Consider the following 26,630-nt stretch of genomic DNA (forward strand, 5'->3'; position numbering starts at 1 on the left):
GCAGTCTTTAAGTCTTGCCACAGATTTTTTTTTTTTTTTAATTGCATTCAGGTCTGGGCTTTGACTGGGGTACTCGAGGACATTCACTTTCTTCTTGCTGCGTCACTGAGTCCTTGCTTTTGCTTTGCCCTGCTGTGGCGTGCCGCCCCTCGTGGCTAGTGCTTAGGGTGGCTTCTGTAAGGCTTAGATCTCCATTCAGGTTCTTGGTCTGACACCTCCGTTTGCTCCTAAACCACTGCATCAAATGTGGTCCCTCCAGTGGCTTCCCCACCCCCACCCCCTTTCTGGCTTGGGGAAGTGGATTCAAAGGGCTTCTTTGGGTTAAGCCCCCACATTAACACTCATAACTTTCCTCTAATGTGCTCAGGTCGCTCTTTGCCATGGATCTTTTGTATGGTCCGGTATAATCCGCCAGCTTGAACCCTATAGGCCATTACCTGCTTTAGAACCAGCTGCTTAATGCAGCTCTCCCCTCCGTAAGGACTCCACGTAACGGCAGCTCTAGTCCTTGGGAATTTTGACCCTTCAGGTCGCAGCTCTGGGTATTAGGTGCTCCTACTACTAATGCTAAAGCTGCCAGTCTCTGTATCCGTTTTCAACCTTCACCAATCCTTAAAGCTTTCCTTCCATTCTGTCTCTATACTAGAAATGGTTAGTAAATGACTCCCATAGTAACCATTACAAAAATAAAATCAATCCATTTTCCAGTGTTACCACAGTTCACATACTTGAATTCAAGTACAATAGTTGCAATTTCCCCTTATCCAGGCTACTGGTTCTCAATTCATACATTCTTAAACAAAAATATCCTAGCTACTTGCCCAGCTGTTCTTCCTAGGTAGTCCCTTAATTGAGGCATGAATCACTTGGGGATTTCTCTTAGCTAACAGTGGTTTTCTTTTAGATGTCAGGCCTGTCTTCTTCCCACAACTATCCTTAAATATGTCCCATATCAAAAGCTTTTATTCACTTGGGAGGACCCTCTTTCTGTATATCTTGATTACTTAACGTGCCACCAGTTTAAATGCAGTACTAGAGACACAGGCAGATCTTTTACATAGAAACATAGAAATGACGGCAGAAAAAGACCAATCGACCCATCCAGTCTGCCCAGCAAGCTCTCACACTTATTTTTCCATACTTAAATGTTTCATCAACCACCAAGTTCAGGGCCCTTGTGGGTAACTGATTCAAATTTCCTGTCCTCCCCTGTCATTGTTGCAGAGAGTAATGTTTGAGTTGCATCAAAGGTGAGCATAAGACTTAATGGTTAAGGGTAGTAACCACCGCATCAAGCAAGTTACCCCGATGCTTGGTTACCCAGACTGCACAGCTCATTGCCTTGTTGGATGTTTTCTGAATGTAAATCCTCTTTTCCACATTTCCCCCTGCCGTAGAAGCAGAGAGCAACGCTGTATATGCATTCAAAGTGATGTATCAGGCTTAATTGGTTTAGGGTAGTAACTACCATAATAAGCAAGCTACCCCCATGCTTATTTGTTTACCCAGATTGTGAATTTCAGTCCTTGTTGGTTGTTGTCTGAATGCAAATCCTCTTTTCCACATTTACCCTTGCCGTTGAAGCAGAGAGCAGTGTTGGAGTTGCATTAACCATGCGAAGGTTACTCTCATGCACTTTCAAGTTCTCCTTACTAATTTAAGGAGCACTCTACTCCAGAGTAATTTCCAAATCCAGCCTCTCTGGCCAGAAAGAGCTTTACTTTTATGTAATTCAGCAGCTCTGCTTGTTGCCTGTACATATCTTTATGCTATTGCAGTGCCATGCCCTCCTTTCTGTCTCTCAGAGCAGCCACTTCACAGTTTGGCTGATTAATTAAAAACAATTCCTCTCTCAAGCTAGCAGTGAAATCCGTTAAGGGTTCCTTAACCAGCATAGCAACAACAAAAATCCACTCAGCTTAATGTGAGTCTTTCTGTCTCATCCTCCATTCTGCTCAGCTGTGTTCCAAGCTCTGCTCCTCTGGAGGGCTGATCACTATTTGCCTCCCTTCTTTTTATACAGAGGTTGCCTATTCTCCAAGGCAGGGGACTGCGCCCTCTTCCTTCCCTTTCCCCAGTACTTCCAGGGGCTAACTACTAAGGATTCTGGGGGATGTAGTTTCACAAATAAATAAAAAACCCCTCAAAGCTTCTCTTTCATTACTCACTATGCAGGGACCCACAATTAGATAAATCACCACACCTGCTGAAAGATGAATCTTCTCCCCAGCCGCAGGTAGAACAGGTTTTCCTCCAGGATCTGTCTGTACTTTGCACTATTCATTTTTCCCCTCAGTCTTCCCAAGCCTGCCTTCTCCTAGCTGCTGCCGCCACCAGCACATGCTTGTTTGTAGGGGGAATGTGTTGGCAGGGTTAGATGCTGTATTTGTTTTACTTCACATATATCGCTTAGCACTGAGAGCAAAACGTTCCACTGTGGTCACATGAGAGCACAAAACCTTCTCCCACATGCATGCAGTGTCCCCTATGTGGTTGTTGTTTTTTTGCAAGCGCTCTGCGGCACATCATATGACTTTTTTTCTTCAGAAGTGGCTTCCTTCTTGCTCCCACACAGGCCGTGTTTGCGGAGTAATCTTGAAATTGTTGAGCAGTTGGCATTTTCCCCAGTCTCCCCCAGAGACCTCTGTAGTTCACATAAAGTCATCTTAGACCTCAGTGACCTTGCACAGCAGTTTCCTTAACCCATGGCTGTTGACGTTTGGGGGGTGGAGGGGGATGATAGCCTTGATCGTGGCAGAGTCCTGGTGGTGCCAAATTGTTTCCACTTTACAGTGACGGGCCTGACGGTGCCCCAGCGGATTTTCAGACACATTGAATTTTCTGATTGGCTTTCCCCAATCTGTACCTTTTTGAATAACGTTATCCTGGAGTTCTTTCGGCAGCTGCTTGTTCACCATTGGTCTTGTCCTTTTGCTTCAGATTCACTTCATACAACAGAAATCGTTTTGATTCTTCGTCCTGGAGTATCGGTGTCAGCTCAGCTACTGTGATTTGCTTGTAGGTGGGCTCTATTTAACGTTATGGGTCTTGTTAATGCAGATTTTTGAACCAAATCAAATTTGGGTTTGCTAAAGGGTGCAAAAACATATGCAGTCAAGGCTTAGGTTTGTTTTTTGTTTTGTTATTTTAAACCCTTAATTGCTTGGCAATATTTCTGTAATTATTTCACAAACTCCTACTTTTAATGCATTTTGATTTTTAGGCAGCAGAATATGAACAGTGTACACCAGGGTGTGAACTGTTCATTCATATTAATTGTGGATAGTCTGAGGAGCAGTTTGGGCATTACTGTATTATGGTGTCAGTGTGCGGTGAATAGGAAGCACCATGCCCCAGCTGGCAGTTTCTGGGGTGGCTGGCGACATTGTTGCACCTGCTAGGGTCGGGGTTAATTCGGAGGCGTTTAGTTTACTTTAATTTACTAATGAATGCCGCCTTTCAGGGAATCAAAGCAGTTCCAGCGCAGTGCCCTATGATGGGCGGACTGATGATTTCTGCTCTTTCAGATAGTCAGAAGGGTTACATGCAGCCTCTTTACCAAGCAGTTGCTGGGTTTTTTTTTTTTTTTTTGTATTCTTAGAGCTTGGTGTGTATCAGGATTTTTCCGTAATTATCTGCAGTACCATTCGCTTCTTGCTTGATCAGGCAGAGGGAACCCGAGCCTTCCAGGAGCTGTTTTCAAATAGACCAGTCAGAGTAGGAGTAGGAGCAAACTAAAAAAAAAACTACAGAGAGAACCATCTCTTTGTTCCCGGTACGGATGTATGGGGCTGCATTGTAATATCATACAGGCAGAATCAATATTTCAGACTTTGTTCCTCCTTTATAATTTAGAAAAAATATCATCCCTAATTCTACCCAGTCTGGTTTCGTTTGTGGGAGTGTGACATGGAAACCTGAGCTCGTCCTCTGGCATTGCATTATGGGCTTGTGTGGACGTTGGGTCCTCCCATGCCACGAGATCACTTCTTCTCTCCCTCCCTCACATCCACCCTGTAGTTTGTGAGTAAAACCACCTGGGGACGGAGGGGAGCGGATTCATGAAGGAGGAAAAGCAGTAAAGAGAGGACGTTTTTTGTTTATGAAATATCTACAGTAAATACCTAAATGTAATCCGCTTTGAAGTGCCAAAAAGAAGCGGAATATAAATCAAATAAATACATTAAATATGAGAAAAGCTTACAGGATAGTCCATGTTGGGTTCCGTTTCCTTTTCTCTGTGAGCTCCCAAACTAGGGGGGTGAATAACGCCAGCCTGTTGTGAACTCGTAGTTAGAAGAGACGAGCGCTCCCCAAAAAAGAAGGAACATCCCGAAATCAGAAATCCATCAGGTGCTATTAATCGGTAAATAGTGAGAAAAGCAAACATTGGTATCCTTAATACCGGTGCCAGAGTTGCATTCAGATGTACTTGAATTATAGCAAGTTTTGGTTCCATGTGCTGATGAAGGTTCTGCCTATGGAGCCAAGGCAAATATTTCAGGTTTGCTCGAACGTAATTGTGCAATGATATTAGAAGTCCTTGGGTTTTGCCTCTCTCCTCAAGCAGGGACTGACATTAGATCCTGCAGGGATCTTGTGTCTTGGCAGCAGCTATTTTTGTAGCATGGTGTCTCCTGATGGGGCTTGTAGGATGTTCTTGGCCTGAAGTTGGGGAGTTGTGTGAAGGATGAGTATCCTGCTGTACTCAGAGAACATCTGGCATGCCACACTAACCTCAATTAACAACCTCTTAAATTCTATCCAACTCGCCCTTAATACCACGAAAACGGAACTCATGGTCATATCTCCTCCTACACCTTCCCATACTACACCCACAACACCTATTATTTTGCCATACACACAATTTCTCACCAAATCCGTGATCTAGGAGTCATACTAGACGACCATATGACACTCAAATAATTTATTAACGCAATACTGAAAGAATGTTTTTTCAAGATCCACACACTTAAAAAAACTAAAACCACTACTACATTTCTCTGATTTCCTTACCGTATTACAAGCTATGGTCTTTTCTAAAATTGACTACTGTAATGCACTGCTATTAGGACTACCCAAAAATGCTATACACCCGTTACAAATCCTGCAGAACACTGCCGCTCGTATCCTCACCAACACTACTTCAAAGGAGCACATTACCCCCGTTCTTAAGGGATTACACTGGCTCCCCATTCACTCTCGCATACAATATAAGGCATTATCCCTCATCCACAAAGCCCTTCACAATCCAGAAATGAATTGGTTCTCTAACTCCTTACAATTTCATACTTCTAACAGGCCGACCAGAAATCCATACATAGCCACCTTGCAATCCCCCTCACCAAAACTCTTTAAATACACATCCACTAAGGCCCGCGCTCTTTCCCTAGCTGGCCCTATGTTATGGAACTCTATGCCTACCGAATTACGTCTTGAACAGTCCCCAAAGATCTTCAAACAAAAACTCAAGGCATGGTTATTTACCCAAGCCTACACATGATCCCTCTCTGCTCCTCCACAACCACCTCTACCCAACCCTTCAGTCATAATAAACATTATCCTTCTTGTATCGCCTACCCCTCCCTCTTCTCTTTCTCTCCCGTGGTAACCCTATATATGCTTGTATATAATCGCTACGCAGCTCTTATAATGCCTTTTACTCCACTCTAGTGCCCCTTCTACGATACAACGCCCCTCAATGCCTTGCATTCCCAATCTTTTTTCCTCCTCCCCTCCCGCCCCACCCCCCTGATTTCCCTTCTATTTTAATTTATAACTGGTTCCTCTATAAGTTTTGCCTTTTAAGTTAGTTTTTGTTACTACTGTTAGTTGCTTATGTATTAGTTCTCAACTATTATTAATTTGTTCTATGTACAACGCTACGGCGTATTTTGTTTTGTTATCTGTACACCGACATGATATCTTTGATGAGCGGCGGTATATAAAAACCAATAAATAAATCTGTTACAGGTAAGCAACTCTGCTATTGAGCAAAAAGCCAGTTGACACTTCTTTTTGCCAGCGGAGCTCAGATGTGATTAGAAACTGTAGGGAATGTTGTAAATATTGCTGTACATGACACATTGGGCACCTGATTGCTTAGCTGACTAAATTCTGATGACTGCTGCTTCTGTGTCTTGCATGCTGCCTCCTGGTATTCCCTATTATCTTCCTGCTACTTCACAGGCATACAGTGAGACCTTCCAGTCTTGCATGCTGCCATCCTACACTCCCTGTGACACCTCCCCAGCACACACACATTCAATGAGACCTTCCAGTCTCACGTGTTGCTGTTCTGTATGATTTATACCCGCAATGAATCTGGCTGATTGTGTGTCATGAGATGCTTTTGCTCTTTGCCTCATGTCCACTGTGGAATTACATTTCTTTTGGTGTTCTTTCTTGTAATACATACGTATACGTGTCTGTATACAGTGGCAGCAGTAGAAAGAGGTGAAATAGCCTGGGGAAGTGAATGAATACTGTGTGCAATTCTGGTCACCGCATCTCAAAAAGGACATAGCTGCACTGGAGAAAGTGCAGAGAAGGGTGACCAAAATGATAGGGCAGCCGTTCCATGCCTCTTATGAGGAAAGGCTAAAGAAGTTAGGGCTGTTCAGTTTGAGAAGAAACGACTGGGGGGGGGGGGGGGGATATGTTAGAAATCTATAAAATCATGTAAGGACTTGAACAGGTTAATGTAAATCAGTTATTTATTCTCTCAGATAATAGAAGGACCAGGGGGCACGCCATGAAGTCAGCAAGTAGCTCATTTAAAACAAATCAAAGAAAATTATTTTTCAATCAGTGCATAGTTAAGCTCTGGAATTCCTTGCCAGAGGATGTGGCTATAGCAGTCAGTGTAACTGGGTTTAAAAAAGGTTTGGATAAGTTCATAGAGGAAAAATCCATAACCTGCTATTACGGTAATTAATAAGCAATAGCTTGTAATTTATCTAATGTTTGGGTACTTGCCAGGTTCTTGTGGCCTGGTTTGGCCACTGTTGGAAACAGGATGCTGGGCTTGATGGACCCTTGGTCTGACCCAGTATGGCATGTTCTTATGCAGGGGTTGGGCAGGGACAGGGGTGTTGGCATTATTGCCCCATAAATGTTTTGTGGGTCTCACCTAGTAAAAATGTCATGTTGTATGATTAGGCATGGTCTCCAGGATTACTTACACTGCACAGATGCATTGCTCTGTACATTCAGAGGGAATCTGGGCTTTTGCGTGGCTTGTATCATAACATGGTGATTACCACCAGTTCCATTGATCTCAGTACCCTGTCTGCAGCAGTAGCTCGCAGCTTAGTGCATAGAGGAAACGTATAAGAATTGTGAAAAGTTGTCCTTTTTTTTGCTATCATACCTTTTGGTTCTAGTAGTCATAATTTAGGGATACAGTGATCTTGGAGTGACATCTGACTGTTACATGGATGGAGTAATCTTTTTTTTTTTTTTTTTTTAAGCCATTTTGAGCCCAGTTATACTGTTTGCCTCCACCATATCCTGTGTCAGTGAGTCCCACGTGTAAACTATGCACCTTGTGACAAAGTCCTTTTTTGTTTGTTTTGAATCTGTCAGCTGATAATTTTGTCTGGTGCCCCCTAAGACCGAGTGCTAGCCCCATACCTTTTCATGGTTTTGTATACCTCTGTCCTACCTCCTTCCTTCTGAGCTGAAGAGTTCTGGTGCCCTGCTGATCATCAATCTTTGTCTGAATGATACTTCTGACGTGCTTTCCTGTTGGTATCTGCACAGTGTACTCCTACACAATCTTTTATTTTTAACACGTTTTGTGCAGACTTGAGAATGGATTATAGATCTCAGGAAATGTTGTTGTTTTCTAGAGCTCATTGCCTGTCGGCTCAGTTTAAAACACATCCTGGAATTGTCTTCCATCTTCATTGTGCAAAAATCAATCCTTCAAAAAAAAAATAAATATTTCTGCTAATAACTGAAGCACATGGAGTGTGACTGTATCTGTGAAACATGAAGGTCCCTCTGTAAAGATTCAACTTTCTGGAAGAGAATAGCCCAGAGATGACACCGTGAGAGGCTTAGCTGCTGGGTCTGCTTACCTAGTCCCTTAGCCTGACTCTATCGCTGCAGGAAGGTTTAAGTGAGGGGCCTGAGACTGGAGCAGGAAGTTGTGCTTGGAGGTCAAAATGGAGTGAGCGCATGTGGTTCTTGGAGGTTTTGGTTCATTGCTAAATCGGAAAGAGGAGAGAGAGGGCATGTGAAAACAGAGCAGAGGTGATACCTTTTATACAAGGCTATCAAATGTTTAAAGTTTTAGGGATTAGGAACATGCCAACTTCAGACAGAATTCCTTACAGAGCAGAGGGGACACAGGCCTGCGCTCTCCCCTGTGTAAGGGACTTCAACCTCATCTGTGGCATCTTAATAGTGTCTGAAGCTTGCACCCTCAAACATTTATTAGCCCTCCGAAGATATCCTTTCTTACCCAAATGCTGTGGTGGGATTCTTTCGGCTAGATTCAGATTCAATGTGAAGTGTTGGCTCCTTGAACCCAAGGAAAGTGAGGGCACCTAATGCAGTAATTGGCAATTAGGGGGGAGCAGGCTTAACCCAACGGAAACAGCGAAAATGGACCCCAAATCTGACAGGTTAATGTTTTTATTCACACCACTGCCGCAGCTGCGAGACGTGTCAGCAGGCAGAGACGTCATTAGATAGAGCGGCACAGCCTAAAACCAGAAGAAAATATCTAATGGCAAAGGTTAAAAAGCAAAGTTGTGGGCCATCGTTTGACAGTAGAAGCTGTGACTGTCACTTCTGTGAAGCGCTGAGTTTGAGTCCGGGGGCACACGAAGCTTTTCTTCCCTCCGGAAATGCTCTGCCTAATTCACACACTTTACTCTTTAGAATATTTATTTATTTTTATTTATTTAAAGCTTTTCTATACTGGCATTCATGATGCAATCATATTGTGCCGGTTTACAAATAACAGGGGGGTGCAATAACTTTGTTGTTTTTTAACCAGTGCAGAGGAAGTAAAAAAGTTACAATATAACAAGGTTGTTGAAACTGGGGGAGGAATATCCATGTCTTCTGTTACTTTTTATAAAAATGTGTGAAAACCTTAAAAGTGCACACTGTAACCCTCTCTGGATGGGGAAGTATCTCTTTGGGAAATGCGTTTCTGGGTACTTTTATCCTGGGATCCTATAGTGCCAGAGAAAATATGAATTGCTCATTAGTGCCCTATCCATTGGGGATTATTGCTTCATTGTACCACATAGTGTTCTACCAGTAGAGGCTGAGCGTGCCTGTGTAGAGAAGAAATCATTCTCACTGGAGCTTTTTTTTTTTTTTTTTAATTGTCTGAAGCCCCTGTTTACAGAATGCAGCCTGTGACTGCTTCGGGGATCCTGTCTCTGATTCTTAACATCATGTGTGGTGCTTTGAATCTCATTCGAGGAGTTCACATGGCAGAGCATTCCTTTCAGGTAACCTGGTTTTTCTTGGTTTCTTTTTTTGGTAGGAAACGGAAGTGCTGAGGGGCTGATGCAATATTGTGCGCTCAGGCTAGCACACTGGCTAGCCCGGGATTGGACGCACACTTTGGACGAGCTAGGTTACCACCCGATGCAAAATGGGGATTAGCACGTCCAAAACGCGCGTAGCTAACCGTGCTCGTCACATGTAAATGCCATGCAGATGAGGCTGTTAGCTATTGCCCCGATGCAAAAAAAAAATCACACATGCACATTTTTATATGCAAGAATTAACGCCGGCCCCAGAGCTGATACTAAGTAGGAGGAACCACAGGAAGCAGCATGAGGGAAAAAAAAATCTCGATGGCGGTCAGGTTAGGAAACGGACGCTCGATTTATGGGTGACCGTTTCCCTAACTCCGCGCACAGCCACATCGCCTGGGTGCCCGATGCCATGGACGCGCTGGGGATGCACAATTCACCCCTAGTGCCTCCTTTTCAGCACAGCAACTCATTTCCCTATTGCATCGGGTGCCCGGGAGAGGGGGATGTGCACGCGTTGGATGCCCAGTTTGGATGCAGATTTTTTTCGCACTTGATATTGCATCGGCCCCTGAGTGGGGGCTCCTAAGTAGTTAAGACATTTGAAGTTAAGTCCCAGAGACTTCTGTTCAACCTTGCTTTTCCAATCAATGCACTGCTCCAGGTGGAAATCCTTCATCTTCTAGCTTGCTGGCTGTGGCTTTGTTTAATGTTTAAATCCCTGTGCTAGAATTTAGCCTTCACTACAGTGTTTTGGAAATTCATTTGCAACATCCTGCCTGCAAATGTGTGCCTTTTAACTTCATATGGAAGCCATGATCCTGAACAAAAGCTGCTGTTGGATGTCTAACTGGCTAAAGGAATGCATCAGATGTGTAAATGGGTAAACGCTTTTAATAATTTTGAATAACTTAAGCTACAGCATTGCCTTGTGGTCTGACTAAACATCCCCTGCCTCAAAGCAAAACACAATACTTTGTCTTAAGCTTTGCATGAAAATCATGAACTTGATTGTGTGATGTTTTTAGTCCCTGCATTTACATTTTGAAGGGTCCTGGTGAGTAAGTTATCCAGAGTCTCCCAGGATGAGCCCTGCTTATTGTGTGGATCCTTTTTTTTCCCCTAAAGTAGGGATGGGCCAAAAATCAATCTTCTGCAATGATTGTAAAAGCTCATTCAAATGTGGTTTGTTAGATTATGATCTGAGGTTGGATCAAATAAATGTAAAACAAAAAAAGGTAATAAAAAAAATATAAAATATATACTGTATGGTGGTAGCTATACAGAAAAATTAATTATCTGATCTTTGTAATTTTTTCACAAGGAAATACATTTTTAACCCTGAAACTGCTTTATGGGTTTTTCATAAATGCAGTTCATTTTTAGATGCTTAGGAGACGATAAAATATCACAGTGTGTTGCTCTTTATGCATTTATGTGTGTGTGTCCCCTATAACTTTGGAATGGCTGCACCTTGCTCAACATAATTTTGTGTGGAGGTGGGTCCTTGAGAGGAACTTTTACATTTTTCATAGTTGGTGAGTGATTCAGGGGGCAAAGTTGGCACTTTAAAAAAAAAAAAAAAAAATTCATGGGGGCGGGGTGGGGAGGTTCGTTTGAACTGAGCCACCTAAAATATCACACGTTCTAGTTGTTTAAGCACTTTAATCCCCTGGATGCACAGTAAGACGGATGCTGCCACACTTAAGAGGTGGCGAAAAGGTCCAATAATTCACCTTATGCCTCTTGCACGAGCAGAGTGCAGTAATAACTATATCTTATCGTAGGCCCAGCCATGTCTTGTCTACCGTCATTTTTAACCTTTTGTAGAGCAGAAATAAACACGGAAGCTTTCTGTATTCGGCAGCTCAGTAGAAAGAGCTTGAGACTTCCTAGCGATCCAAATGATGTGTGATACTTGCATACATGCAGCACACGCTGACAGCAATCGTTCTCTGTCCATATTTCCCACGAGCATATGAAGTGATCCGAGTGCAGTGTCCCCCCCAGGAGTAAGGACGTTCCGCAGGCTGGCATGTTGCATTGGCTACCAGTGGACATTCATGTATTTAATGTCTCGTGACTAGTTTTTTGTTTTGTTTGTTTCCAAGGAGGATCACGAGAGCACAGGAAATGTCATTGCATTTCTGATTGCTTTTGTAGCCTGTGTTATGCAGGTAAGTGGAATTTAGCCTGAATTGTACTTTTCTGAGCACCAACGTATATCTCTGATGTAAATATGAATAAAGTAATGTAGATGCCATGCTGGTCCACTTAGACAGCAGAAGTCTACAAGCCCGACTTTGAACTGTTCAATCTAGCATTCAAAAATAAGCACGATCTAAAGCAGAAGTGGGCAAACTGTCACCTGTGGGCATCCTTCTTCTGGCGTTGCAAGTGTCCTGCCCTGCAGTGGCAAGATCACTTCAGCCAGCCTGCAGGAGAAAGTAACGTTTGTGGGTCGGGTGGAAATGGTGCCACTGCAGGGCGATCTGGGATGTAAGTCTGCCTTCTTTTTCTGCTCATGGTCCTACGAAGGGAACCCCCTCATTCTTCAACTGGAGCTCCTACGCTCCTCCCATCCCCCGACAGAGAGGCCCGCCATTTTATTTATTTATTTATTATTTATTTCGGGATTTTTTATATACCGCGGCACGTTAATAACCACCTCGGTTTACAATAAACAATAAATCAGCAACAAGCTTTACAGTCAATAAGAATTCAGGTGTACATAAAAAATATCAATTAAGAATAAATTAAGAACAATTAACAAATAAACTAATGATAAACATATTCCATAGTTAATGGCGAGTCTAATAACTGGCGAGTCTAATAACTGGGAGGAAAGAGCCCGATCAAGTAAAATTTAGCAGCGGGGAATAAATAAATTGGCATGTGGCATTGGATCATTTAGGCAGTGCCACCAATGTGACCCTCGGGCCAAAAGGTTTGCCTGCCCCTGATCTAAAGGTTTTTTATTAGACCGTTTGCATGAAAGCGTTACAAGTCCGACGTCGATATATTAGCTTATCTTACACAAATGTGGCTAGTTTTGCTAAAAGCTCAAAGTTTGTTTCTCAAGAAGGCTAAACATTTTTATTTAAACAAACCCTCTTAGAGAAGTTGGTTTCCCCACTCCTTATCAGGCATAGTTTTCCTATAACTGCAGATCCTGCTGTTTGTTTTCCCTGCTGACATTCCTTGCCTTCTCTACATTTTTACAAATCTAAATAAGTAGTCTTGAACCTCTGGAAAGACATCCGGGCACAACACACCACCTTCCTTTCTGCCTGATGCCTTTTACAGTTCTGTACAGCTCTGAAAACAGCCACCACCATTAAAATGCAAGCTGTCGTTTATTTCTGTATTTGGGCAAAATTATCCTCGACTCACTCTGCATGGATCTAATGGAGCGTTGATCTAAAACTGCTCACAGCTGTATTAAGATGATCCAATAAAAAAGTAGTCACCTGCAACCTGTTTAGTGACCTTTTTATTTGGACATATTTAATGTACGTGTAAAAGAAAGGTATGGTAATAGTTGTTGTCCAGCAGATTTCCTCCTGCTCAAATGGAACTGGCCTCTGCCATGAGCCTTCATTTATAACATCCTTGGGCATTTTCACATTTTATAGGCCTCCCCCCTGCCGCCCAGCCACAGCAGTGACTGACCTTGTCTAGGGGCTACAGGCCATGCCTCCTTCCGGAACATGCAAGCACCCCGAGTGTGGCCAGTGGGGGTCGCTGATGTGCAGTGTCTGGGACTCTTTTCTCTTGGGGGGGAGGGGGGGGTTGTTAATGCTGCCTCTGTAGCATCCCCGACCCCTGGACTAGCTCTTTTTTGTAATGTGGGGCATGGTAGATTTTCCTGGCCGTGATGTTTTCTGTTGGGTTTTTTTTCCCCCACCACCTTCAGTCCTTTTAATCATAGATGCCTCGCTTTTAGATGTGAATTGGTGGTTGGTTAGAAGCATCTTTCCCCTGCTTTCAGAGCAGAATCATTTGTGCCGGGTTTGGCAGTCCATCCAGGGGTGACTCTGTGACCAACACCAGAGAACTGAGAGGGTATTTCAGACTTTTTTTTTTTTTTTAAAGAATCAGCTAATTTGTTGCAGCATGACTCTGATTCGAGGGAAGAGGGTCGTTAGGGGGCAGGACTTATGAGCTTGCTGATTGGAAATATTTTGCTTAATGAGTTGTAGTTGTGAAGTACGCTTTCTCTGCTGCTTTGATGGTTTTACAGTAGAGGGGTTGGTGCTGTTTGCATTTGAGTTTGTCAGCCTGTCATGATGATTTCTGCCACGTCCTTTCCAGTTTTTGGCCGGTTGTTTGAGCACTTTCAGCTCCAGTGTGAATCAGGGTTATTTATAACCTTGAATTTTTTGTTTGAGGGATCCACTAGCAAGGTGATAGATAGGGAAGAAGGGAGGGGAGTTGTAGCCCTTATCCAGGAGGGAGTGTAAGAAGGCCTCTGCTATTGGTCTAACCAGCGTGAAGGATTTTTCATTTCTGTGTTTTTGGGACAGGGATGGGGAGAATTCAAAGAGCACCTTGTGGTGGTCTGACCAGGAGAGCCACATGCGTAAAGATTTTCTTTTCTGCAACATCTTATAAATTGAATTCAAATTTGTGAGCTTACGAGCCAGTTTTAATGCAAATAATATTGGCATTTCTTGTATGCACTGTGTTCTGCTGTGTGCATGGGGTTTACGACCTGTGTGCTCGTGCACAGCTTACAGGGAACAGTAGTGGTGCATCTGTTTCCTCTTGCTAAATCTGAGAATAGCCAGTACAGGGTGTGACCTGCATTGTCATTTGGGTCATAGACTTAGCTGGTCCTTGGATCAAACGGTCGCAGACGAGTTGTTCAGTCTTTGGAGAATGCTGGTGATCGACCTGTTTGCCTCAGAGGATAACAAGAAGGTTGAATGGTTCTGCTCCATGCTTTTGAGCGGCTACAGTTCAGCTTCCAATGTTTTTTGTCCTAAACTGGAACATCGGTCTATTTTATACATACTCGCCAATCCTTCTCATTGCTAGGACTGTCCAGAAGGTCATTCAGGACCAGCAAGATTGATTCTCATAGTATTGGTATGGCCATGTCAAGCCTGGTATCCATATCTTGTCCATCTATCAGCTCAGCCTTCACTGGGGAGCTTTCTGACTTTCATCACACAGGAGGGCAGCAGTAGGCGTTGCCAGTTGAGCCTGCCATTACTGGCCCTCATGACTTGGATGTTGAATAGGCAGTGGTCCTTTCCTTCTTCCTTCCTAAGGAATTTGAGGATGTGCTGATTTTCGGCTAGAAAGCCTTGGGCCAGAAGATCCCCCAGTTTCAAGTGGAAGGGATTCGCGACTTGATGTGGGGCCAGCCGGCTGGATCTTTCCTTCTTTGGGACTTGCTTCAATCTCTTTATTTTTAAGTGCTTTATTTAAGCAACTTCCGGGAATTGACATGCAATAAATCAATAAAATAAAAAAGAGCCAATGTTATTAAAACAGAAAAAATGTGACAAACAAGGTTGCTGAGCCAGCCATATAAATATGGGAAACAGCACTCGCTCATATACACACGCCATCCAATCAAAGTCAGTGAATATTATACGACAAGCACTAAGACATAACATTATCACCAGTAACATTAGTATTATCTTGTGTATGTATAGATGTTAGGAAAGTTTCCCAAGCATGTACATAATCTTTATTGAGTTGCTTATGCCAGAATTTGGCATCTAATACTTCAATCTTTTTTCCATTCACGCATATACATATACCATACTTGTCTTGGAGGAGCAACATCTTTAGTCTAAAATTGCAAAATATTTAGCAAGCAAAAGAGTCACCTGTGCAAACTGGAGTACCTTTTAGACAATGATGCTCACGATGTCTTCTCCGCCACAAGGAATTCTCCTTGGAAGGGTGACTTTGCATTAACAGATCAACACTATGTCCCCAAAATGCTATAATTCCATGATTAAATTATGAGCCAGTTTACCTTTGTGAATCTTGCATTTATTTCATAAAAATGAAAAGCCTTGTCAACAGCATCACCAGCTTTTGCTGGCCTGGGGTCCAGGAGTGGGGCTTGTACTTCATGTACAAGCCCCACTCCTGGGTCTCCCTTAATTTACTGGTGGTGGGCCATTGGGCTGGCCAGTAAAATCCTCTTTTAATTTTGAAAATAATGAAACTATTTCCTTCTCAAGTGTCACATGACCAACTGCATCATCATTTAAGGGTAGATTTTCAAAGATGTGCGCGCGCTACCCGGCGTGCACTCGTGGACGCCCGATTTTATAACATGAGCGTGCAGGTGCGTGCATGTTATAAAATCGGGGGTCGGCGCGCGCAAGGGGGTACACACTTGTGTATCCTGCACGCGCCGACGCCCGCGGCCTTCCTCAGTTCCCTCCCAGTCCGCTCCAATTTCGGAACTTCCCAACCCCCTACACTAATCTCCCTTCCCTTTTCCCATAACCTAGCCCCCCCCCCCCAAATCTTTATTTTACCTTTTGCGCCTCTAGCTCCGCCCCGGACGGCCCCGCCCCTTTCCCGAGGCCCGGGACTTATACGCGACCCGAGGCTTTACGCACATGGCCGGACCTTTGAAATAGGCCCTGCGCGCGTAAGGTTTCTAAAATCTGGCGCTTAGTTTTCAATGCATGGAACCAGGATAGGGGAATGCCCTACCATGTCATCAGATACCTGATTCTTACATTTGGACAGTATGAGAATTGTACCATTTTAGAAAGTAGATGGTGCCTGTCTTCTGTGCTTTGGTAATACAGTTTATTTTAGCTTCAAGCAGCAATGCCTCCTACTCTTGAAATGTTATGTTCTTTTGTAATTAGTAGGACAGCCTCCATTTAAAGCAGTAAGGGAAGGAGACTTACAGGGTCTGTGGGACTTCTGCTGGCTTTCTAAATGTAATAAACTGGGAGAAAGATGGCTGACAGCCTCCCCCGCCTTCCTCCTTAGGCTTGTCCTGTGCCTGACCTCTAGTTGTGAGCCACTTCAGAAGCATCAGATGGTGACTTAGGGCACGAGAAATAGGGGATGGGATGGGTGTGGAGGAGAAGACAGAGGACTGAGTCTGTTTTGGATAAATTATTCTGGAGGTGGGGTTCACACCTCCAGAATACAAATTTTGATGTGCCAGTTAAGTGCCAGCGAACAGCAGCTTCTGAGCTTAGCGCACAGAGAATATGCTATAGAATTGGAGAGGAGGTGACGGATGAATAAAAGCATCCGTTTGTTCTCCACCTCTGCTGCTTTTGAAGTGAATGGATGGTGCGTGCTTTTTCTTTTTCTTTATAATATATGTTTGCCTTTCTACTCCGGCAGTGGCATCTCTTAGGCAGGAAACTGTATTTTAAATAATCAGGTTGGTTCAGTGAGAGTTGTCTGACTTCTCCTTCCGCAATGTCTGCTCCATGAGTTGCAGAGTTTAGTTTGGGTGATGATAATGCTGTTTTCTGTTGCTTGTTCCAGTGTTATTTGTACCTGTTCTATACCTCGGCGAGGACGCTGAGGACATTTGGACTGTTGGTCTTCATTTGCCTGTGCAACATTTACTTACATGGACTGAGGAACCTCTGGCAAATAGTCTTCCACATTGGAGTGGCTACCCTGTCGGCCTTTCAGACATTGAGAAGAAAGCCTCAGGAAAAGCAATCGGACTGTCAAGTTTAAAAAAAAAAAGAAAGTACCATTTTCTTTCACAACTTCCCTTGCCCCCATTTTTATTTTTTAGAGAATTTTTCAAAAAGTCTTTTTACATTAAATATTGATGTGGTGAAATAAGCCATTTTTGTAAAAAGTAAAATAATGCCGTTATGTAGATGCTAGTTCTGTACTGCTTTTGTCATATTCTGCTCAGTTGTAAAACGGGTTTGTTAATCTTGGCTACAGCAGTGCTGGCTTATTCGATGACAGACAAGCTCTGATCTTTACCTTTAACTTGTTGTTCCCAAGCTTGGTCCCTTGAGCTGGTAGTTGAGGAGCCTTTGAAATTGCATGCAGTGCCATAGGAAGGCTGCACAATCTCTGGAGAAGGCCTGGGTGTCCCAGAAAAGGCTGAATTCATGGCCGGCAGCAGTACTGTTTCAACAAGATCGAACCTTCCCCCCCCCCCCCCCCCCCGTCCCACCAAATGCCCTTTGCCAGTGGTATTATCCCAAAGTCTGATTCTGGCATATGAAAAAAAAGATTCAACCATGCAGTATCAGAAAACAATAGAAAAGGTAATTTGGCTAGTCACAGAGTCTGAGGGTGATGTGTTGCACTGGGATTCACCTTAGGGATCTGGGCAGTGATGGTGGACATTCTCGAACTTTACCCCAAGCTTGTAATTGTATCAGTATCCCATCAGTAATTTGCCATAAAGAAATGTTACAACCTGACTGTATTGTACCTTATGGCAGATATAGATTATCTACGCAAACTTTTTTTTCAAACATGGAGGCAGCTCTGGACAGGTTGGAGCCTGCGGTTTGCTACCAGAAAGCCTTGTTCCAAAGGCTTTTGCTTTGAGAATTCGAGATGCCTGTGTAGAATGAAATCAGAATACACAAATCCTGTGAAAGTGGGGAGCTTCCTGCTGAGCTTTCATGACGTCATTCCCAAGGATCCTTTTAGCCTTGAGGCCCCTTGAGCACATACTGCTCTCTATTAATCTCTGGCACATAACATAATATAGAGGGAGAGAATTTCTGAAGGAATTTTGAGGGAAATGTAACTCATCTGGGATCAGTCCTAGGACCATTCAATGAGAAGGATTTTTTATATCTTCATATTTCCCCTACCAACTTATGAGTACATTTTCAAAACAGTTTCGTGCAAAAAATTAGCCTGTATGTGCACAAGTAGCCTGTATTCGTGTACATGTTGTTATTTTATAAACACGAAAAGTAGACATATATTTTCGGTTTCGCGCACACAATTTACCTGCGCAAAAAAGGGGCAGGCTAGGGGAGTTCCAGAGCGAGGCCAAGAGGTTTGTGTGGAAGTTGCTGTGTCCATATAAGATTTACGCGAATATATTGGCAACTTATTTGTGCAATTTTAACCTGCAATTGATATCAAAACTTGTCTGTTTGCTATTTTTGGGTAGGAAGTCTGAGTGAACTGGGGAGTTTGGGATGAAGTAATAGGAGGGTTTCGATGGCCTGGGTAAACTGGTGGAGGTAACGGCAAATTGGTGATTTCCCGTACACACACGTATTTTAAAATATTGCGGCCTCTGCGTACAAATCAGAGTTTTACATGTACACGTTATATTTTTTGGCATATAAAATATGAGGTAGATTTTAAGAGCCATGTGCGGGTGCAACTGTGCATGCATTTGCCAGCTTGCGCACATGGATGTGGTGATTTTAAAACATAGGCGCGTATGTTTTAAAGTCGATTATTCGCGCATACATGTGCGCACAATTTCATATTGATGCGCGCAAATTCTACCTTGCTCGCTTAAGTGTGTGTGGGGGGGGGATTTTACTAGACATGCTCTGACGCTAGAGCCCATTTTCCCAATTCGTTCTCGGTTCACCCAGTTAACCAACTGGCCTTCCTAACTCCCCCTGTTACTTTGCCTACCTTTTACCCTGTTAGGCCAGACCCCCTAAACCTCGCTAAGTAAGCCTATATTTTTTTATTTTATTACTTACACGCCATTCCTAACAGAAGTAAAGTTATGAGGAGGGGACCCCGGCATGTGCTTGTTTCGCATATATAGGTATGCGCAGAAATCATGCCTTGGCCCTGGTCTGCCCCTGCCCCGCCCTGACCACGGCGCTGCCCCACCCCTTTTCACAAAAATGTTTTTGTGTACGGAACGGGAGATACGCGCATTGTCACGGCCCTTTTAAAATCTGTGCGGCGCACTCGCGTATCTCCCAGTTTTGGCGTGCGCAAGGGTTTTAAAATCGACCAGATGCGTTGTGTGTTTATAAAATAGCTAGAGAAAGTACATACTTTTGATGCTTTGCAAATATTTGCATGTGCTGAAACATTCGTGCATAGAGCTAACTCGTGGTATTTTATAAAACGGCAGCAACCCGCTACATAGTTCATAAAATACTAGGATATATCTCCATGTATCCACTTGCACGTGCAAATCCGGTAACATGAATAGGTTTGAAAGTTAATCCTCTTGGGGTAGACTAGAGAGTAAATTACTGTATAAACTGAGCAAAATATGACACAAAGTGTGGCAGAAGTGTATTTGCAATATTTTTCTTTTTTCCAGAATTACATTTTAACTGGATGGTGACACAAAGATGATGGGCTTGTGAAGATAGCAGAAGGGATTCACCTTAAAGCAATCAAATAGTTTTTATATTTGAATATTTCTTGTAATTTAATATATAATATGGGATGTCTCCTTTAGTGGAAGATACCCTGACAAGTGTTTTCAACCATGTTAAGATCAGACAAAGGTTCATGTTGCAGATTTCTTGTTTACATCTCTCTTAATTATTACTTTTCTTAATACTATACATGGGCTGTTTCTTTACAAATATGTGGGTTTTTAAAAAATATTTTTTACATTTGCTTTTTGATTTGTAATATGCAAAATAGAGCACAGCATTTCAAGATACATCACCCATGCAGTTCACTAACGATTTTTGTAACTAGATTTTGTAAGAATGATATAGATCAGAAGTCCCCAAATCCAGTCCTCCTGGGTGACACACAATGTAGTCTTCAGAGTTTTTGTCATGCATATGCATACATTAATTGTATCCGTTGTATGCACATATGTTCTATGCATAGTCATTGTGGAAATTCTGAAAACCTGATCATTTTTGGCCCTTGATATAGATGAAGTAGATGGTAGAGCCTGAGGAACCTAGAGCATTTTACATGACTATCTTACTGAGGATGACAGACACCAGAAAGTTATGAATCCAACGAGTCCTAATCAGAATAATGGTATTATATAGGTGCCATATTTCCATGCAAATTGTGAAAAATTAAAAAATGAGCAGGCACACCAATTAAATATGATGCAAAAAGATAGTTTAATTCAGAATGCACACTGCAGAGTTTTTATTTCTTACTGAAGGCTTCAGTAGGAAACCTAAATTTGGTAGTGTTATGAATTAAACTATCTTTTTTTTTTTTCTCTCAATATTAGTTGTCTGAATACTTTTATTTATGACATCATCTTGATCCTCAGTTGAAGCCATAGTGCCACAGTAGTGGGCATTGTCCTGTGCTAATTCCATCCATAGTTACTGTAGATGTACCAAGCCAAAGGTGGTGCTACCAAAGGATATGGCAAAGTAAGTTTTTATATTGCGCATTACTGAGGGCACTACTGCTATTAGAAAAGAAGTCAAAGAATTTTTAGTTGATTTTGTAAACTGCTGCATTTAGTGTCTGCTGAATCTGGTTATTGATTACTTGGCGCAAATTTTCCATTTGCTGATAGTAAGTGGTAAGAGCATAATTTCCACACGGTTGAAGGACCTCATTGGGACACTTGTACCCTTCTGTTTTTTTTTTTATAAAGGGAAAGAAGGTCCCATCATAATACTAATTTAAGAGCATGTGCTTATGAATAGGTCAGGGCCATGAACTGAATTTCTCAGATGGCTCCACTGAAGTGTGTGTTTTCAAGTAACTAGTATTTATAGGCATTTGGATTTCCGTTTTATATAGTTTTGAGTTGTTTACATTAAATTCAAGTTTAATATTTTGGTAGATGAATTCTAGAGGAAGAGAATCCCTAAAACACTTGAAATTCATTTGACCACACACAGTGTTGCTTGCGAAGGGCTGACACTCGTAGCGTATGCTGCACTGAATCCTTGGTGTTGGTCCTGTGTGGTATGATTTTTAGTGTAAGCTCTTGTGATATCAGTATTAGTAAATATATTTGTTGGCAGATCAAGCAAGCACATTCATTAGCACTGGGACAAAAAAAATGTACAATAGCCAGCCCCATCTGCAACTGGGGATCTTCCCATTAGTGAGGTTTTATTGAGATGTGAGCATGGAAAGAGACGGTGATAAAATTCCCAAGAATAGGGAGAAAAATGGCAGTCTGAAATCAAAGAAAATCATGCCTGTTGTATTGTAGGTGAAGTTTACAATCACAGTTTTTTGGCCCATCTCTAGTACTCATTAGGTGCCCCATTTTTGGTTCTGATATGCAAATCATTCCGGAAGAGAAAGTGGGATATCGTTTGTGCAAGGCCCACCGACTACCACTCATGCCACTTTAAATCTAAATAAACAGGGTCCTGATGTAATTACCCCAACAGTAGGACATCACATAAAGAAGTGTAAAAACATAAGTAATAAAATGTATTGTGACAAAAGAAAGGAGACCTAGGAATAAGATAAAAGAGCAGCAATTGAGTGATGTTGTTTTGAAGAATGTACGTGTTGCTGCTTTAAACCATGATTCCGGCGCTGCTGGCAGCATCGATGGTGCACCCACTGCCAAAGCAGTCTCACCTTGGCTTGTTTACTTGCTTCAGTGGAATGATGCTTTATCTGCTGGGCACAATAGTCTCCTAATGACTTTGGAGCCAGAGTTTAAAGCCGGGGTAGTTGTAGTTTACCATGAATATTTATTTTTTGGTGGTGCTCTTGAAAGGTGGTGGTTTGGTAGCACTGGAAGTCAGAGTACTCTGTTTAACAGTAAGAATTTTAGATAGAGAGAGTAATAAATATTTTAAATTAAGAAAAGGTACATCACAGATTTCAAGTGTCTCCATGCCCTGCCTTGCAGGGATCATGTCTAAGGCAAGAGAGCAACTGAGTCTCCATGCCTGGCCAATCTTTTTGTTCCTCTGTCAAAACTACCAACAAAGGTGTGCCAATTGATACCAAACTCAGGTGGAGTTTTAGCAAATAGATACAAGTCCACTGAGAATAGGCCTGAGACCACACATGTATTTCATATGGGCTTACTGACTGGCTTTCGGATTGAAATGACTATTGGTCTAAAGTTTCTACCAGTGATCCACTTTGTAGCCCTGTGCCAATCCATTGAGCCACCCAGCTCCCTATTAGTTTATTTTTTTAAAAAGCTAAAAATTGCTCCCGCTCTCCCTGATGAGTTTGTATGCCATTCATAAATAAAACCTAAAGGAAATCATTTGATTTTTTTTTTTTTTTTTTAAATTTATTCTTGAGGGATCACAATCAAACTGATGACTTGTAGCTTGTTTGCACAGAAATTTTTACTTTAGGGTATTACAAGTGCAGTACTTCATTTTTAAATAAAAACAAAGCGAGAAAACTATTGAAATATTTCCCAATTTAAATATCGGTTAGGAAATGCACACTTTTTTTTTTTTTTTTAACCAAAGATCTTTACTAGGCTTTTGTTATAGGGTGTCAGGATATTTGAAACATGATTTTTGCACTTTCAATTATAATTATGTAAATATAAGTATACAGTGTAAACTTCATTTGCATGTTAATTGTTCATATGTTTAAATATGGATAAAGAGTAAAATTACAAGTTTTTATAACCAAAATGTGTGGTGTCACTCATTGTTTCATCTTCATTCATATTTAGAAGGCACAGTTATATAAGAATGGCCATACTGGGTCAGCCTAGTATCCTGTTTCCAACAGTGGCCAATCCAAATCGCAAGTATCTGGCAGGAACCCAAATAGTAGTTAGATCCCATATTGCTAATGCCAGGGAAAAGTAGTGGCTTTCCCCAAGTCTATCTGGTTATTAATGGTTTATGAACTTCTCCAGGAAATTGTCCAAATCTTTTTTTAAATTCAGCTGTGCTAGCTGCCGTTACTACACCCTCTGGCAATCAATTCAAGAGCATAAGTATAGGCGGAGTGAAAAATTTGTCTTAAATATGCTACTTACTAACTTCATGGAGTGTCCCCTAGTATTTGTATTTTTTTTTTTTTAAAGAATAAATAAATGATTCATATTTACCTATTCTATTTCATTCATGATTTTAAAGACCTCTATCATATTCCCCCTCAGCTGTCTCTTCTCCAAGCTGAACAGCCCTAACCTCTTTAGTCTTTTCTTAAAGGGGAGCTGTTCCATTCCCTTTATCATTTTGTTCACTCTTTTCTGTACCTTTACAGTGACCAGAATTGCACAGAGTTTTTCCTAGAGATAACCTCTGTCTTTAACCTTATATATGATTTCTTTAACTGCCATGGAAATCAGCACTGTTACAGGTAATGGCCATTATAGTCCACTATATATACTCTACTGAAAATCTCCTCAACATCACAGACCTTTCCTAATCCCTTTATTATCTTTTCCAAAATTGACTGCCTTATTATTTACCGCTATTTCAATTTTAGTTTTTAATGCACAATCCATCAGAAAGAAAGTACCAATTACCATCACTCTCCTGATGCTGTCATCTTCACCGAAACGTGGCTCTGTGATTATGAAAACATAATCCTTACCAATGTATGCCCAAATGGCTATCTTTGTTTCTCTGAACCCCGCCCAAACAGATGTGGAGGAGGTTTGTTTGCAATTATCAGAGCTTCCCTGAATCCTATCAAGAAGCTCTTGACACCTAACAGCCTGCTTGAAATAATGCTTGAAACCACTTCAGTCTCGAATTTTTGTATTGTATACTGTCTACCTGGACTCCTTAGTCATGATATATTCTTTACTTGAAACTGTGACTACTTTATGTGTTGATTTTAACTAAAACTATAATAACTGGTGATTTTAACTTACACTGTAATAATGATCCATGTCCTGTGACAGCAACTTGTCTCTCTGAAGCATTATCTGGGTTAGGTTGGTCACAATCAGATTAGGTCAAACTCGACCTATTATTTAATAATCCTGATGACGTCTCTTTAACAGCAACCACTCAAATTGTCCCTTGGTCACACCATTTTGTGATTCAAGTAACTGGTAAACTTAATATAACAGACCCCAACCTCCACTCTACTCCAAAGAAAATTTATAAAAGAAAGAAAGTTGATCCAGAATCATTCAGCAATATTGTTTTACTTAACATTTCTTTAATTATGAACATTGATTCAATTACAGATACTAATCTCAACTGAGAAATGGAATGACTCCATTTCAAGTACATTAGAAAAACTAGCTCCCAGAAAACTTTGCACCGTTTTCTCTAGATTAAATGCCCCATGGTACTCTTTTCTACATAAGATGAAGGTCAAACTGCGTCAATTAGAATATCACTCGTGCAAAAACAGCCTCCCAGAAAGAAAAAAAATGCCTATTTTTTTTTTTTTTGCACCTACATAAATATAAAAATCAAATAGATCATGCAGAAAAAATACAAACCACAAATGGCAATTGTAATGCTTTATTCAATATTGTAAAATCACTTACCACCATAAAAAAAATGCACCCACTGACCATATTTCTTATACTTTCTGCAATAATCTTGCTGAATTCTTCAAAGATAAAATATTAAAGGCCAGATTTTTATTGGCCTGCATGTGTAAAACACAGGGGTTATGTGCTCAGCCGGGCCTTGTGTGTGCCGCATGCATTTTAAAAGGGGCCCGGCCGCACACAAGAGCCGGGCCTCGGCAGTGGGGTCGGGCGGGGCTAGAGGCACCCAGTACAGCGGCCATTTATTTATTTATTTGTTGAGTTTTATATACCGTCATTCGGTAGAGCCATCATAACGGTTTACAAAAATATACATTTTTCTTGGCAGTTGTGTAACAGAAAAAACAATGTGAACGTTATACATTTTCTTAGCAGTTGTGCAACAATAAAAAACAATTTGAACAATATCAGAAATAAGCATATCAAGTCCAGAGAGCATTATTAGGTTGGAAGAGGAGGGTATGCAGTTCAGGGTGAAGAGAATGTATTAAGAGGTTGCTGCTGTGCCGGGGGATTGCACGCCGGCAGGGTGCCGGTGCGCGCAACTTGTTCCTGCTCCTTTGTAGGAGCAAACCATAAGTTAAAAAATGGTGGGGGGAACTAGGATAGGGGGCGGGTAGGATAGGGGAAGGGAGGTTAGGGTAGAGGGGAGGGAACCGGGGAAGCCTGAGAATGCGTCGTGCGAATTTGCTAAATTATACCCCCTCCCCTTGTGTGCGCCAACCAGGATTTTATAACATGCGCGCCAGCGCATGTTATAAAATCACATGTACATATGTGCGCATGTGTTCTTTTTAAAAATCTACTCCTAAATCTTTCTTCTAAATTCAATCATCTTCCTATCCTGAAAAGTAATCTTTCCCCAGTAATCAGCTCTTGGTCTGATTTCTCACCTATTTACCCTTCCTCAATTATTCATATTCTCACTAAATTGAAAGTCTTTTATATTCCTTACAACCTTTTGTCCTGGGCAGTTACTGAAAAAAATTAGAGAATCAATTTCTCCATCACTGACACAATTATTAATCTATCTTTATCCACTGGTACATTCCTAGATATCTTGAAACAAACCTCAGTTCTTCTAATTCCCAAAAAGAAAAAAAGACTCCAATGATCTTTCAAATTACTGTCCAATTGCCTCATTAACCACACTGGCTAAAATAATTGAATCAGTAGTACTTCACCAATTAAATGAATATATTAATGAAAATAATATACTTCATCCAGACAAGTATGGACTCCGTAAAGGACACAGTACAGAATCATTACTTCTCTCATCCTTTGACTCCATAATCCGTGGCTTTGACTCTAATTTAATTTAGATTACATCTTAATATTTCTCTATCTCAGCAGCTTTTGATACTTTTGACAACAACATTCCTGTGCCAGTCTTCAACACATTGGTATCATTGGTTCGGTTCTTCTTTGCTTTAATTCATTTTTAACTCGACCGCAGCAAGTTAATCTTGGACACTATCATTCCAACTAATTTTACACTGACTCAGGTGTCCCTCAAGGGTCAGCCTTATCCGCTATCTTATTTAACATTTACATATTACCTCTCTGTCATCTTCTTTCCAGTCTTAATATAAAATTCAAAATATATGCAGATGACATTCAATTTATTTAACCTTATAACACCTCTTGGAGTAACACTTTCTCATTACTTAACCTCTATCTAAAATCAATAAAAACTTGGATGTCACACAATCGACTCACTTAACTCCGCTAAAACCGAAATCATATATTTATCAACTATTCCCAATTCTTTATGTGCTTCCCCTTCAGAGCTT

General features: G+C 41.6%; 1 protein-coding gene across 3 annotated transcripts in view; it reads left to right on the forward strand.

The window, feature by feature from the left end:
• Positions 1-22,969, forward strand: part of SEC22C (SEC22 homolog C, vesicle trafficking protein) — a 32,888-nt gene extending 9,919 nt beyond the window's left edge. The window contains exons 5-7 of one of the 3 annotated variants that reach the window (XM_029588343.1): positions 9,358-9,476; positions 11,618-11,683; positions 16,998-22,969. In XM_029588343.1, the coding sequence (XP_029444203.1) occupies positions 9,358-9,476; positions 11,618-11,683; positions 16,998-17,198 (386 nt within the window). In that variant the 3' untranslated portion in view covers positions 17,199-22,969. The remainder of the gene's footprint in view (positions 1-9,357; positions 9,477-11,617; positions 11,684-16,997) is intronic. The other 2 variants (XM_029588344.1, XM_029588345.1) reach the window with 2 other exon arrangements.
• The last annotated feature ends 3,661 nt before the right edge of the window (positions 22,970-26,630 follow it).

The sequence above is a fragment of the Rhinatrema bivittatum genome, chromosome 2 (assembly GCF_901001135.1).
Source record: "Rhinatrema bivittatum chromosome 2, aRhiBiv1.1, whole genome shotgun sequence".
Lineage (NCBI taxonomy): Eukaryota > Metazoa > Chordata > Amphibia > Gymnophiona > Rhinatrematidae > Rhinatrema > Rhinatrema bivittatum.